At 42.1% G+C, this 19,489-nt stretch overlaps 1 protein-coding gene across 6 annotated transcripts in view; it reads right to left on the reverse strand.

Moving 5' to 3' along the window:
• Window positions 1–19,489, reverse strand: part of POU2F1 (POU class 2 homeobox 1) — a 91,421-nt gene that overhangs the window by 17,907 nt on the left and 54,025 nt on the right. For all 6 annotated transcript variants that reach the window (XM_053386410.1, XM_053386409.1, XM_053386407.1 and 3 more), the window contains exons 2-5: window positions 18,387–18,455; window positions 10,625–10,719; window positions 4,958–5,011; window positions 2,361–2,480 (exon numbers count right to left, since the gene is read on the reverse strand). In XM_053386410.1, the coding sequence (XP_053242385.1) occupies window positions 2,361–2,480; window positions 4,958–5,011; window positions 10,625–10,719; window positions 18,387–18,455 (338 nt within the window). The remainder of the gene's footprint in view (window positions 1–2,360; window positions 2,481–4,957; window positions 5,012–10,624; window positions 10,720–18,386; window positions 18,456–19,489) is intronic.

Consider the following 19,489-nt stretch of genomic DNA (forward strand, 5'->3'; position numbering starts at 1 on the left):
TGACCAGTTGCCTTCAAACAAGCCACCGTATACAGGGAGCAGATGTTTATTCCAGGTAAGATAAAAATCAACCAATCTATCAACCTATATTTCACCTCATCTAAATGGTACTGGCATAAGCATTGTATCATTGTGACCACTGCATTATTGTGGCACTGTTTCAATATTAATGTGAAAAAGGTAATTAGCTAGCAAGCAATGGAAAGAAACAGCACTGACAGGAAATAGCAAGCAAAAGAACAAGCCATCACTGACAGGCTTTGAAAGGAAATTTACACCCACCAGAAGCAGAAGCGATTAGCCAGATGAATGAGAAATAGCAATACTGGCTGTGGTTACCAAACAAACTGATAATACTCCAGCTGCTTCACATTAGCATGAATCCCTGGCATGTTTCATCATTTCCATTATGCCTTAAGATATAGCTGAGGAACATGTGCACCATTTGTTCCCCTCCAAGTCAACCCCCCTCTTCAGTCTGCCTTTTTGTTTTGATAGGATTGAGCTGGTAGGTTGACATCTCTGCAGGTTTCCAAACACACATTATCTCTATGAAACAGGTGGCGTTAGACTCCCTTCGATACATGAATATTCTTCCCTGTTTCTGTATAGAAAGAGCCCTTACCTTCAAAGACCTGGATCTAGTTTCAATGTAGCAAAGAGCAGTTAGGCAAAATGACATTTAATGTATTTGGACTAATTTTTACTGTATGCTTATACAATAGTGCTACAAGTAAAAGCCACGAAAAAAACTGTATTCAGATTACGGTAAAGGCCCACTACATATGGAAAACAGTCATTTGTAGAGCTTTATGGCGAAGGATCTGGCATAAATAGAAAACACTGCCAGTCAATATAGACAATACTAAGGTAGACAGACCACTGCTCTGAGTTGGTATAAAGCAGTTTTCTATATGCCTATAAATAGAACTAAATTCAAAGCAGTGTCATTTGATTTACATGTTACATATACATTTCAGAGATAAATAATATAGGGAGAAAAGTCTCTGATTAATTGCATGTCTCAAATTTTGAAAATAGCAGAAGTGATTTATCAGTTTTTAGTCTCCCAAGTTGTTGTAGCATACTTTTCTTTGCAATTGAAAGAAACACTAACAGCTTACATAAAGAGTTCTCCATCCAATGAGAACTGTTAATAGGTGGATTTAAACCTCATTTTGTGTATGGAAACGGAAATTTCAGCAAACTTAAGAGTGTGGTTATATCAACAATAGCACTTTGGTAATATGGTTGATCAAATAGTCATAAATATGACCAAGACATTGTCTGTAACAGCGATACTAACTTTCCCCCCCTCTTTACTGTGACTAGGAGGTCACAGAAGAAAGCAAATATAGAGCAAGACAGGGGTCGGCAACCTTTTTCAGCCATGAATCGGTCCACCATCCCTCAGACCATGTGGTGGGCCGGACTATTTTTTTGGGGGGGGGGGGGAAATGAATGAATTCCTGTGCCCCACAAATAACCCAGAGATGCATTTTAAATAAAAGCACACATTCTATTCATGTAAAAACACCAGTCAGCCCCCACAAATAATCCAGAGATGCATTTTAAATAAAATACACATTCTACGCATGTAAAAACACACTGATTCCCGGACCGTCCGCAGGCCGGATTGAGAAGGCAATTGGGTCATATCCAGCCCATGGGCCTTAGGTTACCTACCCCTGGAGCAAGACAAACAGTCCCCCCCCAACTAATCTAAGAGAAGAAATCTGCTATAATTTGTTGCCTTCTTGAATCAATATACTGTGCTAAAAATCACCCTTATGCTCATGAGCAAAGTAGAGAATAGCATCTGATATGGTAGGTTTCATATTGTGTATATCAACTTTCCAGATTGATTACACAGCAATAACCACTATATCAAATATAAAATTACAGAATTTAAAAACTACTCCCCATCTACAATTGTATCAACTAATTTCTAATATATCAACCTGATTTCTAAAAGATAGTGGTGGCAGGATTAACAGAGCCTCCCTAGATAGAAAGTTCCAAGAAGGTAAGCTACAATGGAGAGGGTTCTACTTTTGCTCCAGAAGACAACTTTTCTCATGGCATGGGGACATAGCACAAGGTTTCCTCCTGCAAATCTCAAAGAGATGTGGCAATTTCTCCAGATAGGCTGAACTCAGACAATATAGGCCTAGAAGCAAATAGGTCCATGGAATGGGATACCATAATCCACAGCATCAAATGCCACTGAGAGACCCATAAAACCAAAAGGGAGATTTTCTCTGGCCACATTCACCTGGAATGATAAAGCAACAATCTACTCTGTCTAATACAACAACATGAGTTGGTGGCTCATTACAATTCACTTGGACTCATCTTACCCCAGTGATCTGTCCTCCGGCCAGCATGAGCTGGGTCTGGGGTATGGCCGTCTGTACTGAAGGCTGCTGGGAAGGCTGGCTTGGCTGCTGACTGTCCCCAGATTCTTCATTAGGTTTAGACTAGGAAAGAAAATATACAAGCTTTTGTAGAACAGAATGGGTATCAATGTAGACACAGCCATTTTCATAGTTTATTGCAATATGAAGAGAGATGATATTAACAAGATTTTTGGTTATCAATAAGATAAAAAGCTGCTTATTTCAACAACTTGTTTTTATAGGTAACTGTAGATAACAGGTGGGGGGAAGAAATGCTAATTTGGTATTGTAGCCGTAAGCCAATATTTCCACGTATCAGAATGGAAGAAAAAAGCGCTGCTGTTACTTCAAATTATTAACAAAAACAGGGGCTCGATTGTAGTTGGAGAGAGAGACAGGGCCTCCAGATCTGCCCCCTCAAAACACATACACATATGTTCAAGAAAATTTCCTATTTAGTGCTTGATTTGAAGGCACAGCCTTTAAAGTTTCTAAGCTTTCCCAGTCATTGCCATACTACAGACAGTTCTGCACACACCTGTACCAAACTGCCCAATTCCTAGTCAATGTGAAACTCAGTAATCAGTAGCATTTAAGTTTTGGATTAGTGCAGTAGATTTTTCTTTTATACATTTTATAATAATTCATAAAAATAGTATTTCAAACTAAACAAGGTACTAGCTTGAAAAACCTTAGATGCTGAATTGCATCCAGGAACAAAAACAAACACTCACCATACATCTTGTCTCTAAGAAACAGAATTTGGTATTTATATAGGCAAACACAGTTCATTTATTTAAAACCATCTTATGAAAGATGAAATTACTGTAGCCATGAGGGAAAAATGCAAGTGAGAAAGCACATGAAAAGGAAAAACAAGGAGAGGGGGTTTATGGTAATTAAAACTGCTTATGCAGAACATTAAAATTCTGCATAGATTTGCATATTTTCTACCACCTGTTTTGGGGACTGCAGAGCAGGCTAATTAACATAGAGGCTCTGATTAATTCTGCCAGTCATTGAGAGATAATTACAGCACAGGACTGTAAACATTCTGCACTGGAGATATAGCCTGTTTGCCAACATCTCTCTCAGGGACTCAAAGTTTGCCATGGCAACCAAGGCAATTTTCAGCCTCTCTCTTTTAGAGAGGAAGGTCACTATCTCGCCTCCTTTCAAAATTATCATATGTAACTAGGTGCATGTTCTAGGGGGTTTCAAGAATGCCCTACCCTAGTTCCTTAGCACTCATAGAGAATGACGCCACTTCACAATAATACTATTTTCCTTCCCCTTTGATGCATTGCCTGAATATTTTAATGAAAGGCAGTAAGCAGTAGATTATAACGCTTTAAGGCATCCAGTCGGGATTCAGGCCTCATCATGGGACTGAAACTGCCTTGGTCGCACTGGTCGATGATCTCTGGCAAGCTAGGGACAAAGGTGAGAGCTGTTCCCTACTTCCGCTGGATCTCTCAGCAGCTTTTGATACCATCGACCATAACATCCTTCTGGACCGTCTAGAGGGGCTAGGAGCTGGGGGATGGATGGTAGCTAACAGATTGAGGTTGAATCCTGACAAGACAGAAGTACTGTTTTGGGGGGACAGGAGGCGGGCGGGTGTGGAGGACTCCCTGGTCCTGAATGGGGTAACTGTGCCCCTGAAGGACCAGGTGCGCAGCCTGGGAGTCATTTTGGACTTGCAGCTGTCCATGGAGGCGCAGGTCAATTCTGTGTCCAGGGCAGCTGTTTAACAGCTCCAGCTGGTACGCAGGCTGAGACCCTACCTGCCTACGGACTGCTCACCAGAGTGGTGCATGCTCTGGTTATCTCCTGCTTGGACTACTGCAATGCGCTCTATGTGGGGCTAACTTTCAAGGTGACCTAGAAACTACAATTAATCCAGAATGCGGCAGCTAGACTGGTGACTGGGAGAGGCCACCGAGACCACAAAACACTGGTCTTGAAAGACCTACAATGGCTCCCAGTACATTTCTGACAGTTCCCTCACTGCGAGAAGCCAAGTTACAGGGAAGCAGGCAGAGGGCCTTCTAAGTAGTGGCACCCTCCCTGTGGAATGCCCTCCCACCAGATGTCAGAGAACAAGAACTACCAGACTATTAAAAGACATCTGAAGGCAGCTTTTACTGTTTGATGGATGACTGTATTTTAATGTTTTGTTGGAAGCAGCCCAGAGTGGCTGGGGAAACCCAGCCAGATTCACAGGGTATAAATTATTATTATTATTATTATTATTAATATTATTATTATTGCTTAAGCAGTCAGCTGCATCTTGCAGAGAACAGAAGAGCAACCAGTTTCAGATTTTAACTATAAATCTTTATTATTATAAAGAAAAACCTGAAGTTATTAAAGTAAGGCCATGCTGACCATCTTATTTCAGCTCCAACTCTTGGGAGTTTTTCAAACATCTTTTAATGTCAAACAGGACTTCTGTACTGAACAACATTTGTTAATGGCTGCCAAACTCTCCCATTGGTATTGCAAAAAGAAAAGTAGAAAGGAAAAAAGGTTGATGCAGACGCAAAAGCACTTACCTGTACATTTAAGGACTGGGCAGCAGCCTGTAAACTTGATCCAGGGAGCTGAACCTATAAAAATGATGTACTTTTAAAAACACAAAACTGGAGAGAAGTAAAATAGACGAAAAAGAAAGTTTCTCTAGTTTTTGAAACACCTAAGACCACTGAGATAATTAGAATTAAAAAAAAAATAAAGCATTGATTCTGATCTAATGCCAGACCATGGTTTGCCCTAACTATATAGCTTATACTCCAAATGATAATTTGCATTCCAGAGGTTCAGACGAACAATGATTTGGGGTTACTTTCTCCTCCTGCCTTTCCCAAGAATCCCCAGATATTATCCAAACAGTGGTCTCTTCAAAGATCCTTTAGTAAAAGGCAAAGGACTTATAAGATCTGAAGAGAAACCAGACTACATGAACTTTTCAAAAATCCTGGTATGGTGGACATTCACAAACCATGGATTGATGGCTGGTGGTGCTACAGGCATCATGACAAGCCATGGTTTGGCAAGGTATCTGAACTATCCTGCTCCATTTAAAATCTTTAGGTGGAATCTTAACTCTGAATGTCAGTTTTTTTACAAACAGAAAACTTTTGGGAGTAGCCACAGTTTATCCAGATTTTGAAGGTGCAAAGTCAAGGGAGAAAAAAGGAATGCAACTTTTATGAAAAGGTATTCCAAAACAGATATGTTGTTAGTCTGCACTCCATGAGCTGTGACACAGTACTAATTCAACACTACCTTTTGCATAACCTAGGCAAAATAACAATACAAGGAAGTGTTATGCCGTGTCTTCAAATGGTTCCTACATTTCTGGGTTGGATCCTACAAGATTACAACATGCCATCTGTCACCAAGCAGGCAATTTGTCTCCAAAAAAGCTCCTATCTCCAGTGCCAACATCCAGTTTAATCTTCTGCCCTGTAGTATTCTGAGATAGCAACCATATTAATTAGAGAAAGGCTTCCAAAGCATCATCATGCACAGCTGTCTTAGAGAATTGGCTAGGTTAATAAACTACCAGTTTTTGGCCTTTTCAGCTCTTTTTGCAGCATAAGCTTATGAACAAAGGCCTCTTAGGTACTGATTGCAAAGGCCTAAAAGCCCATTTTAACCAAAGTCTGAGCTGAAGTTGCTCCAAAGCAAAAACTTTCTGCTGTAAATAGTGCCTTGCAAAAAAAAAAAAAAAATACTGCACAGGGATGGAATGATAAGGTGACTCTGGCTCCTTTTACCATGGGAAACTGCCAATTCAAGATAAACATATAAACACAGTAGCCACTTCAAAGTTCAAGATTCATTATACCCTGGCACTTGAGATTTAAGAAATATAGCATGCTAAAGTCAAAGACAGCTGTATGTTATCTTTTAGAATTTTTTTATAAAGAGATGAACAAAGTATTAAATAAAAGTAGTGGCTGAATCAGAGAAGCTTGAGAAAATAGAACAACTTTCAAATATGTGTTGCTGCCTTTGAAAACTCTATAGCTATTGGCCATAAGGAGACTAGCTTCAGCTGCTGGACATGAATGCTGCTCAGGGTTTAGCTGCTCAGGGGTACAGAAGGTTTACAAACAGCCTTTTTAAGTTTCAAAATTAGTCAGCATGCAAGAATTAGGGGCAGAGGGTGGTGTACACTCTCGACAGGCAGATGTTTGGTCGAGAAGGTCAAACCGGTGGGTCAACTGTTGGATTGTGCATGAGTGATAATGATATGTGAAAGGCATGCATGAATAGTGTTACAGAATCAAAAAACTGTCCAGAGGACAGGATCACACTTCAAAATGACCTTGACAGATTAGAGAACTGGGCCAAAATAAACAAGATGAATTTTAACAGGGAGAAATGTAAAGTATTGCACTTGGGCAAAAAAAATGAGAGGCACAAATACAAGATGGGTGACACCTGGCTTGAGAGCACTACATGTGAAAAGGATCTAGGAGTCTTGGTTGACCACAAACTAGACATGAGCCAACCGTGTGACGCGGCAGCTAAAAAAGCCAATGCAATTCTGGGCTGCATCAATAGGAGTATAGCATCTAGATCAAGGGAAGTAATAGTGCCACTGTATTCTGCTCTGGTCAGACCTCACCTGGAGTACTGTGTCCAGTTCTGGGCACCACAGTTCAAGAAGGACACTGACAAACTGGAACGTGTCCAGAGGAGGGCAACCAAAATGGTCAAAGGCCTGGAAACGATGCCTTATGAGGAACGGCTAAGGGAGCTGGGCATGTTTAGCCTGGAGAAGAGGAGGTTAAGGGGTGATATGATAGCCATGTTCAAATATATAAAAGGATGTCACATAGAGGAGGGAGAAAGGTTGTTTTCTGCTGCTCCAGAGAAGCGGACACGGAGCAATGGATCCAAACTACAAGAAAGAAGATTCCACCTAAACATTAGGAAGAACTTCCTGACAGTAAGAGCTGTTCGACAGTGGAATTTGCTGCCAAGGAGTGTGGTGGAGTCTCCTTCTTTGGAGGTCTTTAAGCAAAGGCTTGACAACCATATGTCAGGAGTGCTCTGATGGTGTTTCCTGCTTGGCAGGGGGTTGGACTCGATGGCCCTTGTGGTCTCTTCCAACTCTATGATTCTATGAATTGCAGAATTGGCAAGGACCCTGAGGTTCATCTCTTCCAACCCCCTGTGATGCAGGAATAATACATGACAGATGACCACCCAACTTCTGCTTAAAAATATCCAAGGATGGAGAGTCCACCACCTCCTGAGAAAGTCTGTTCCACTGTCCAACAATTCCTACTGTCAGAAAGTTTATCCTGATGTTTAGTTGGAATCTCATTTCTTGTAACTTGAAGCCATTAGTTTGGGTCCTGACCACTTTAGCAGGGGAAAACAAGCTTACTCCATCTTCCTTTATATATTTGAAGATAGCTATCATATCTGTTCTCAGTCTCCTCTTTACCAGGCTAAATAGACCCAGCTCCCTCAATTGTTCCTCATAAAGCTAGGCTTCCAGACCATTATCCTCTTGGTCTCCCTCTTCTGAACATGTTTGTGCATATTATGGCCATCATGTCAGCATCACCATTCACCAGCCTATCTACTTTCCTCTTTCTACACACACACACACACACACACACACACACAATGCAAGCACACTCCACATTAAGGAACATTATAGGAACCAAGGCAACTATAGAAAGATGAAAGAGTGAGACTATGCAAATATTTTCTTTTATTTATTTTTATTCCCCAAGGCTGCTAAGCAGCAGCAGCAACAATGGAAACAACATAATAAAGCACACAATTTATACAGCAGCATCAAGCAGCACAGCAAATAAATTTTAAATGATGCGGAGAAAAATATTTCACTACTCAAACCTAAGTGCAATGAAATTGCATTGGCTTTATTAGTAGCTCTTAATACAATAACCAACACTTTTAAAATGGGCTTTGAAATGAACTGGAAGCCAATAAAGCAGAAGCTACCTGGGGCGGGGGGAAACCTTTGGTATTTTGCACCAACTGATTTCTGAATACTTTTCAAAGGCAGCCCCATGCCAAATGCAAGTAACGCAATATGAAAGTGATTAAGACACACCTGTCATGTGTAGAACATAGCTAAATCTGCCTTCAAATGGTTCCTACTGACTTCAAATCGGACAGATAAGCTGAAGTCTCAGTGTCGGTTAATAAGGGATCATATCTGACCTCTTAAGACACTGGAACCAGCAGGAGACATGTTTTTATCTCTGTGGTGTTTCGCCTTCATGGTATCCATAAGTTCATACCCTTCTTTTCTACTGTATTTATTTATTGCATTTATATACTGCCTTTTGACCAAGCTGCCCAGGGTGGTTTGCTATTTACGATATTAAACATAAGCAAGCAGTACAAAATATTCACAGGCTGACTTTGGGAGCAGATGCAACTATCTTCTTGGCCTGAGTTTCCTGTCTGATGCTTTCTCTCAGGGCATAGTAGGTCCAATGTTCCCTAGTGGTTATGTGCTACCTAGCCGGGGTATATAAGTAAACGGCTGCCATTCATTCCTATGAATAAGAGTATAAACCAATTTGGGGACAACAAACCTGCCTACACCCACAACAGGAACTTATGGGAAGAATGGTATGCCCCTCCTTCAGGCAACTCCAAGGTTATGGTGGACCAATGTTTCTCATCATCACTAAAACAAAAACAAAAACCCAAAGCACCAGATTCAAAAGGGAAAGAGGCAACACAGAGCACTACTTAAGCTGCTCTTCCCTACTTCAAATGCAACACCTGAGATGGGTGGGAAATGGAAACATTTTTCATCTGCTTCTCAGAGCCTGGAAACAATGTTTTGTTTAGGGAGAAGCAGCAGGACTTGGAAACCTAACTTGCCTCTACCATGTCAGTAGATGCTATGATAGACAAAAGAGTAGGCAGAGGAGGTGGACAAAGGGCTGGGATTCTCAGTTGCTTCCCTCTCCCCTCCCCAAGCTTGAAAGACTCTTATGGAGTCAAAATCTAAGACAGAAAACACATTAGTCACAGTCCTTTCAGATTAGATTGCTTTCAAGTTTTGTCAGGAAATCAGCAGGCATGCATACTTCCAAGTACAGTGGTACCTCGGGTTACAAACACCTCGAGTTACAAACACTTCGGGTTACAGACTCCACCAATCTGGAAGTAGGACCTCGGGTTAAGAACTTTACCTCAGGATGAGAACAGAAATCGCCCGGCAGTGGCATGGTGGGCCCCATTAGCTAAAGTGGTACCTCAGGTTAAGAATGGTTTCAGGTTAAGAATGGACCTCCGGAACAAATTAAGTTCTTAACCAGAGGTACCACTGTACTCTGAGGAAAGGACTCCCCGCCTGCAGAACTCTGCCCAGGCCACAAATACCCAAACCTACCTGTACAGCTTCCTGAACTGCTTTTGCCTGGCTATAATGTATAATGAAGTCTGTCCATGCCTCTTGCTTGCCAGAATGAATGATATTGGTGAATGGGTGGGGTGGGATGTGAAACCACGGGCTTTTGTGTGGCTGGAAAGTTGTCTGCTGTGTGAAGGTAAGAGTCCCATCAATTGCTCCACCCACTTTGTCTCTGTCACCACCCACATCTGCATGTAGGCCTACTTGCCTACGACATGCAACCCCCATTAAGGGAACATGGCCCTCGGGCTGAAAAACGTTTCTCACTCCAGCTCTAAAGAAATGGATTCCTCTTGCTCCTCCTAGGTAAGAATATTCACATTTCTCAGAAGATAATGGAAATACAGACATAGAATGGTGAAAACAAGCTCTATTTCCAGATATGCCTACCATACAGGTTGACACACAGAATGATAGCTTTGATTCTTTGGAAACCCATTTGAAAGTAGCCTACTAGTCCCATACGGTCAACTAGTCCCATCTATTATCCAGTTGTACAAAAAAATGTCCATGTACTGTGAAATTATGTTTTAGGTCACAAAGACCTCTAAATGGCCATATGAGACACTGTGCAATGTGGGCCTACTCGGAGGGCCTGTAAATCATCCTTTCTTATGTTGAGATAGAAGACACAGCTGCTCTTTCCAAAGCTTTGGTAGCCTCTATGCATACCTCCAAAAGAAGACACCAACCTTGCCCTACTTTGCTGTTTCTGATTTTGCTGACATAGTGCGGAGAGAGAGAAACCCTTTATATTACCTTCCAAATTTCAGAATAAAAAGAAACAAATATTTACCTGATGAAGGTGTCCAAGGAAGGCCTGGGCTGTAGATACTGCCCCTGCGGCAGGCACAGTCTGTTTCTGAAAGTCCAGGCCATTTGTCTGTGTGCCTGGGGGTGCAAAGAAAGACATATTCTATTAAAATTCCCCTCAAAAGTCAAGTCTGAAAAATCTGTAGATTCATTCACACCTTTGTTGCCGATTTATCTACGTGTCAGCAAGAGCAGTAGTTCAGGGCCAATAAACCTAAGTCACCACCCTTTCACCTTATCACCCCCCTGGGCTCAACAATCAACTGGCAGTACCCTCAAGACATGTAGAATCAAGTAGAATCAAGACACGTGTTATGGTGGGACCAGGGAGAAAGGGGGCTAAGGCTATATTAGAAAGATTTAGAAATGTTATAAAGATGAAAATGACAAGTTTAGCATGAGAGTTAATATTGGAAGAAAAGGATAAAACAAAATCTAACATGGCCACCCAAATTACGGGCTTGAAAAGAACATGAATAAAAAATACCACTGGGGTTAAGGGAGAAAAGGATAAGAGGAATGGAAAGAGATTAAGAATTTAGTAATGCTGAGCTTAAGTTCAATATGATGCTGGGTCATCCAAAATGTGACAGGGAAAGGCTAAAAGGTTGGCTTATGTCTAACAATGTAAGACGGAGACAGCATGGAAGCAAAAATAGTATTGAATGTTGTCACTACATAAATGATATGGACTATGACAATATGTAAACTCTGGTGTAATCCGACCTCATGCCTTCAGAAAGAAGAGGAGGGTGGGTTTTGTTCCAGTACTGTTATTCCAATTCTAGAGGTTACTAGAGACAGAAGTTAGGCTATCCCTGTCCAGAAAGGGGCACAGCTGAGCCACTAGCCAAAGTGGATAGAAGGCACTCTGTGCCACCAAGGTCACCTGAGCCTCAAGTGACACAATGGATCCAGATGTATACAAGAGCAGGTCACCTCCCACCCATCAAGTCTATGCAATTGCCCACTAACAGTGCCTTAGTCTAATCCGGGTAGAGTTTCAGTTTATTGGCTCTCATCCACTCCATTACTGAGGCAATACAATGGTCCAGTACATCCACTGCCACACCTGTAAAGAAGTACAGCTGTGTGTCATCAGCATATTGCTGACAATGAACTCCAAAACTCTGATGACCCCAGTTGTGTAGATGTTAAACAGCATGGGGAATAAAATCGAAACCTGGAGAATCCTGCACTGAAGGCTCTACAGGGCCAAAGGGCACTCCCCAAGGACTACCTTCTGGAAACACCATTCCAGAATTAACAAGGACATATTTCCCTGTCTCTCTCCTGACATAGATCATTATACAGGGCAACCAAAGCTGTTTCTGTGTTGAAACTGGGCAGAAACCCCAATTGAAATGGAGCTAGAAAGTCAGTTTCCTCCAAGAGTGCCTAGACATAATCTATGACTACCTGATCAAGAACCTTGCCCAAGAAGGGGTAGTCGCAACTGGCCAGTAATTACCAGTAATTTCTGAATCCAGGGAGGGTTTCTGGAGAAGTGGTTTTACCTCTGTCTCCCTCAAGTCGACAGGGACCACACCCTCTTGAAGGGAGGCAAGAATCACCTCCCAGCTGTCCCCGGAGCTTGCGGGGCAGGCAGCGGGGAGAAGCGCTCTTCTCCCCGCCGCCTGCCTTCAGACCAGGTCCGGAGACAGCGGGAAGACGCGCTGCGCCTCCCAGCTGTCCCCGGAGCTTGTGGGGCAGGCAGCGGGGAGAAGCTCTCTTCTCCCCGCAGCCCGCCTTCAGATCAGGTCCGGGGACAGCGGGAAGACGAGCTGCACCTCCCAGCTGTCCCCGGAGCTTGTGGGGCAGGCAGCGGGATCTCCCTGCCGTCAGCCTCCAAACCACTTCGGGAGACAGCGGGATGGCGGCGTTCCGCCTCCCTCTGTCCCCCGACCTTGTGGGGCTGGCGCTGGGGCTCTCCTGAAGCCCTTTATTTTCCCCCCAAAACCAGGTCGGGGAACAGTGGGATGGCGGCGCTGTGCCTCCCCGCTGTCCCCTGAGCTTGTGGGGCTGGCCGATGTCTGCCCGGCGCGAGGGGCGCTCTGCTTCAGGGCGCCTCACGTGCCGGGCGGCAGGCTGCGGAAACCTGCGCGAAGCATGGGGCGTCCTCCGGAGGGGGCCCCGTGCTCTGCGCTGCAGGCTGCCGCCCGCAAGCCTTGCGCTCCCGGGGGGAAATCCCCCAGGTGCGCATGGCTTGCCGACACCTGCGCAAAGCATGGGTGTCCTCCGGAGGGCGCCCATTGCTCCGCGCTGCAGGCTACCGCCTGCAAGCCTTGCGCTCCCGGGGGGAGATCCCCCGGGTGCGCAAGGCTTGCTGACACCTGCACGAAGCACGGGGCGTCCTCCGGAGGGCGCCCATTGTTCCGCGCTGCAGGCTTGAGGATAGCTTCCTGGAGCCTGGAGAGCGAGAGGTGTCGGTGCACACCGACGCCTCTCGCTCTCCAGGCTTCAGCGAAAGCCTGCATTCGCCCCATAGGACGCACACACATTTCCCCTTCATTTTTGGAGGAGAAAAAGTGCGTCCTATAGGGCGAAAAATACGGTATTCGGCTTCATACTGTGCTTGTTTTGATAAAGGAAGAGTCAATATTATGTAAGTTGCTATGCCTTAAACTCAGGATACTAATAGCATTTTTAAAAATTAAAAATCTGATTGTAATAATGTATTATAATAGTGATCTCAATTGTCGGAGTGTTGTACCTCATGCATCTATGCATAGGGCGACTTACAGACTTCGGAGAACTCAAATTCCCCTGCCCCTAAGACAGTGCAATGAGTTCTGAAAATGCTCAGGATACTGCACAGGATACTGGCTGAATGTTGGGAGAACAGAAAATTGGGTGGTTGGTGGGATACAACAGAGTATCCTGGAAAGAGGCATAACTAGAATGCTGAATAGCTGCAGACAGCAATGCAACAAATTTTGTTGCAGGTCCACTTCAACATTCCAAATATATGGCAATATATCGGAGCAACGAGCAGGGAATTTCCCTTAGGAACTGCAACGATTTCAAGAATTAGGACATACTAGTGATCATTGGTATTAATGTGCTAAATAATCAGTTTTTAAATTACGCTGATTTAGAAAGTACAACTCTGTGGAATTATTCTATGGAAACAAAGACTGGGGTAATAGCCAACCAAGTCATACACAGAGTAAACTTACTGAAAACAATGGGCTAAGGGTATCACCCTAGAAGTTTAATGTATCAGTCACTGGTATAGAATTTTAATTCTATCATGTGACCTACTAAAGAAGAGGCAGGGAACTGGATCTAGCTGGAGGACCAGTAATAAGTATTAAGCCACAGCTTTTCACCTAACTTTGTGTTGCACAACGTTCTAAAATGTTTCTTCCCCTCTGCAATCCCACATGCTCTGAGACTGCTACTTAGAAACCATGTGTGTGGTTGTTGTCCAATGATGTGGGGGTTCCTGCTCCATTGATGACTGCTGCTTTTAGGAGATAAAAAGAATAACCTACTTGGGGTTGTATTTAAATTAGGACATTGCTGCTTACCTGGCAGAATTAACTACCATTTCCTCCCACACACCCCATTTTGGGGGTTCGCCTGACTCTTCAGAGAAGATCTGGCCAAGGGGCAGGTGGAGGAGGGGGTTTCTGGTTATGCTAGAAGCATTGCTAGTGCAATGATTTAGTGTAATACAGCCCCAGGCTTTCCTAGCAGCAATCATAATCATGTGGATGCAACCTAAAAGGCAGTTAAATTGACATAATGCCAATCTTCCATCACGGCCACCAGAAGATAACTACAATTTATTGAATCATCTTGGCTCTTACAACCTTGATAAATAATATCAAACAGCTCTAGAAAACTGGCTGAAATCTCTCCTACAAAGTACACAGCTGTAAAAGCAACATTACAGTATACCCAGTGTTATTTCTCTAGAAAAAGAGCGACTCACCATGAACGCCTCCCTTCTTCTCTTATAATGACAATGGTGCCCACCTGAGAGGTGCCGGAACTGATTTCCGGTCAGTTTGGGCTGAAAAAAAGCCCTGTGTATACCTTCTCGCTTCCCCACTGAACTAGGGATTAGTAACTGAAGGCCCATGGGCAGAATTCAACCTGCATAATACTACCAGATAAATATTTTAAATAAATAAAATAGGCTTTTACCAGTTCTTTATTGCCAAAGCCACCCCAGTATTGATTACATTAAAATCAGTGCAAAATACATATAGATAGAATGAACAACGATCTGGTGAAGAATTGAGTCTTCAGCTGGTGCAAAATCCTCAACAGAGTTTGCACGAACCTTATATGAGAAAGGAGGGAGTTTTATAATCAGGGCATTGCTACTGGTCCTAGAGATTGTGTCTATGTTCACACTTCAATTGGCACTTTAAATCAAAGAAGGATGCATAACAATTGTGTAACTTTCCAGCCGTGTTCGTACCAGTTAGGACAATAACAGGTAAACAGGTAAGGGAAAGAGGGGAAATAACATTTCCTAGTCCCATAATACTTCTACAGCTAATTTCAAGGAAAGACTTAGCAATGTTTCCACCTTTTCTTCCCCCTCTCCTTTTGCAGCTTAACTCTTACTAGCCCAGTCTATTTGAGCCCAGGTAGAAAGTTATGAATCAGTCACAATTCAACTCAACAAGTAACATTAATGGTGGCGATACTTTCAAGGACTGAAGGGAGGAGAAAATATATTTCTCAGAGCTGAATAATCTGCTGACCAATCAGGTTGCCTTACATTACACTAAACTAGGGGTGGGGGATTTCAGCAGCCAAACCCAGCTCTTCCAGCTTCTATATCTGACAGGGAACTTCAGACCCAGGGCCCAAATATTGTCCCTTAGGCTCTACCTGGCCCTTGGGACATTTCTTATGCCATGACCCCGCCCAATCCTTACTTTGCACTATCCTCAAGTACTTTCAAGTTGTCTGGAATGTGACCTTGATCTACGATAGTGAGCTTTGCATGCCTGGATGGAAAATGTCTGTGTTTATGTGCAAACCTTCAACTTTGTAAGGCTTAGACATAGCCTAAAGGACATAGCAAAAAAGGTAACAGTGGTATCTGGGCACTTCTCACTTTTGCCTCTAGCTCTGTCCACCAGTGGCGTGTAGCCCCTAGAAAGCTGCCTACAACAGAATGCAATCCTCTAGCTGAAGGGCCCCCCTCCTCATCCCTGAACTGAATGCTTCAGAAGTAATATATAAACTATAACAGAGCAGAGGCAGCTACACTAAGGGAGAAATTGGCTGCTGCCAAAACAGCAGTGCCAGGTTGAATCCTCCCTCCTACCTTGCATAACAAGTACAACAACCTCCCTTTTCTGAGGTTATTGCTCTGCATTTTTCTGTTCCTACTCCACATTGTTAGTTAACATCCGTACAAAGATCACACACAACGTAATGACAAGAGGGCAAGGCATATGTTGTACTATATCTTATGGGGGGTGGAGGCACAGCAGCCTCATAACACTTATGACATGTAGTTCTTCCCTAAAAGAACCCCCTATAGCGAGTACACTAAAATAACTCTAGAATTAGATTGTAAATATTCATGTAGTTCACATTTAGGGCTGGTCATGTCTAGGTATGCATCTTCTATGTCATTCTCAATGAATGTAAAAAGTTGTCACAAATGCAAAGTGAACGCCTTTTGTGATTGTTGACAATTGTTCATCCAATCCTAGGATGATTCAGGAGCAGCTGAATTTGTAATACTTTAAAAGGCTTTTCTCCACAATATTTATAAAATTGCTAACTTGGCCAGTGGGAAGGTTCAATTTGTAATCTCAAACCAATCTCAAAATATTTCCAAGATAACAAAAGCAGAAAAATCAATGTACATTTGTTTGCCTTAAGCATATACTTAAAGAAACTCAAACCAAACCAGGAGAGCATTAGTAGATTGAATTCAAAACTACAATTTGCTTGAATTAAAATCATTCCAGGAAAATGTTCAAACAAATTTTCTCCTAACCAGTGGTGGTGGTGGTGGTGGTGGTGGTGCATTTCAGGAAATCAGTCCCAAACAACCAACATTTATTTCCCAATTCAATCACTCTTGCAGTTAAAAGTATTTCTGCAACACCAATGACCTCATCATAAATATGTTTAAATTGTAATCCTAACACACAGGAAGAAAGTCCAACAGAATATTGTGAGACATATTTGTGAGTAAACAGGTTAGCATGAGGTGGGAGCCTGCTTTCCTGGAATCATGGCTTCTTGTTCATTTTATTCACGATGTGAATATTGAAAAATAATGTTTATGATAATGGATGAAGGAGTACCACAGTTGTTAACTACAGACAAAATTACTGCAAACTTATTTATAAAAGGATAACGTTTTCTCAATGAACCAACTACCTGTAAAGCCTGCTTCCAAATGTATCATAAAGAGATTAACTAATACTTATATCTTCTTGTAAACTGCTTTCAGGTTTTTTTTTACATTCAAGTGGTGCATAAATTTAATGAAATAAAAATAAAATGTCTTTCTTATCTAGCCTGTATTGGTACAAAAAGATTAAAAATGCAAAAACCACATTGGAATGGAATTACTATGAAATGAGAAAGTGGCTGTCATCCAGAGAAAAATGGTATGCCGTATGCTCAACGGAAATAGGGGACACAGTTACAATGTGAGAAAGAACTGGAAGCATGGAGAGGACATACAAGAACAGATGGCTCTGCAAACTCAACGATGGTAACAGATGTGCACACAAAATTAGGGCCCCATCCAAATGTATGGAAATTGCAGAAAGTAGATATTACCCTTTATGAACCCACATCACAACACCTCAATACTGGGTCAGTTTCTGTAAAAGCTAATCATTTTCTATTTCAACATTTTTGGGATGCACTGCTATCACTGGCAAAAACACTTCTGTGACAGGTTAAGGTCATAAGCAGCCACAGAATTTTCATATCACCATCTTGAATTCATTTAGGGTCAAGAGGCAGGGTATATTTATTCATATTTAGAAGGTTACATGATCCCCAGGGAAGAAGACAAAGGCATCCTGCTTAATGAATGAGCTGTGACAACTACAATATTGAAGAAAGGGCCAATTAAGAAGCCATAAGGAAAATAAAACATCAGGAGCTCTAACACAGATACACCAGTATGAGTACCTGGTAGCTGTACTAGAAAAAAAGATACTGGGAATATCTAGCCCTTAAGTCACAGCAGATCAGCAGCTCCTTGTACCCAGCTTCTACTCCATAGATAGTGGTGTTTTCATCCCTATCAGCAACACAAAAGTGCCAGGAAGTGGCTAACCAGTGTCACAGAATGCTGACTGCTTCCTAGATAGAACAGTCTCTCTAGTGCAAGAAGAAAATTCAGAGATGGGGATTTGATAAGAAAGAATATGAAAAGGGGATCTGCCAAGGCCAGCTCTTTGCTTGGAGGCTCCAGGACACAATATCTATGATAATTACTAGTCCACATTTACACAGTACCAATGTATAGGTCCCATACAAAACAAACACTGACTAAAGAACTAAGAAGTAAGTGCTGTTTCATATACTTAGAAAACACTGCTAAGGCTGAAACCCTAACCCAACTTACCCGGGAGTAAGACCCAGCGAATTCAATAGGACTTATTTCTGAATATACACGGTTAGGATTTTACTGTAACATACCATTCTTCAATGTATTATAAAATCAGACCAGAATAAAATTGTCCCTTCCAAATCCATGAATTCATTAGGAAATCACACCATTATTTTATTCTTACCTGTGTCCCCATCACCACTCTCCATTTTTACAGGTTTACTGGTTTCTGACGGAGTGTTCATTCTTGAGTCTGCATTAGAAGCAACAGAAAATATGGTTTTAAAAACCCTACTCACACCGTCCTCTTTACAGCACAAAACAGGACATTTTATATTGGTGAACAGGGGGCACTATAAACTGACCAAACTCAACTGATGGGTATGGATCCTGAAATATCAAAAGGAAATTAGGACACAGTAATGTATCACTGTAAAATACTATATATTGGATATAGTCAAAAAGCTAATTGAAAAAGGCGTACTTGAGGTGCTTCATAAAAACAGACCAATTATGTTTGCTACATTTAGAAAAAATAGTGTCCAAACCTGAAGGATTGTATTAAAATTTCATTTGGATTATTATAATAATTTTTGTCTGAATTCTTATACAATTTCCCAAAGTTCTGCTTAGACCTCTGATCTACCTCTCCTCACCCACCCTTTAGGTGTTTTCAGTGGTGCTGCTAGATCCTTTTCTGAACAGTACACAGGCATGTTGCCATGAGACTTCCATGCTACCACTATGTGATTACATCACTATGCTAAACTGAATATGATGGTGCATGATGGTGTTCAGGGTATATATAATTCATTGTATCAGACCAGGAACAGCATGGTGATGTCATTGTGCAATGGCAATACAAAGGCAATGTAATAGCAATAAACTCTTTACAAGACGTAGTTCTGGCAAAAGGAGAGACGCAACTTATCTGTTAAGACTTCTGAAACAGGATTTAAAAATGGGGGCTGGGGGATGAAAGGCTGCTGATAATAAACGGCAAAAATAATCTAAACCACTGAGAACAATTTTGACAGGTCCTAGTCCTATCATTCACAGTGCTTTTGGTTATAGTTGTATCAAACTCCTTTTGCAACTAAACTGATGCTTGTTAGTATGGTACTGAAAAAAAGCCATTGCTGATGCCAACAGATTTATTCTCATTACAGAATACCATCCACTCTTGGTCTTCTCCAACTGGGATAAGCCTCTGAGTTTTTAATTACTACAACCCATGTGGACTCTTGTTGAATATTTTGTAAAAATAGGACACAAAATGTTCAACTA

Source organism: Podarcis raffonei, chromosome 4, assembly GCF_027172205.1.
Source record: "Podarcis raffonei isolate rPodRaf1 chromosome 4, rPodRaf1.pri, whole genome shotgun sequence".
In the NCBI taxonomy this organism is placed as follows: domain Eukaryota; kingdom Metazoa; phylum Chordata; class Lepidosauria; order Squamata; family Lacertidae; genus Podarcis; species Podarcis raffonei.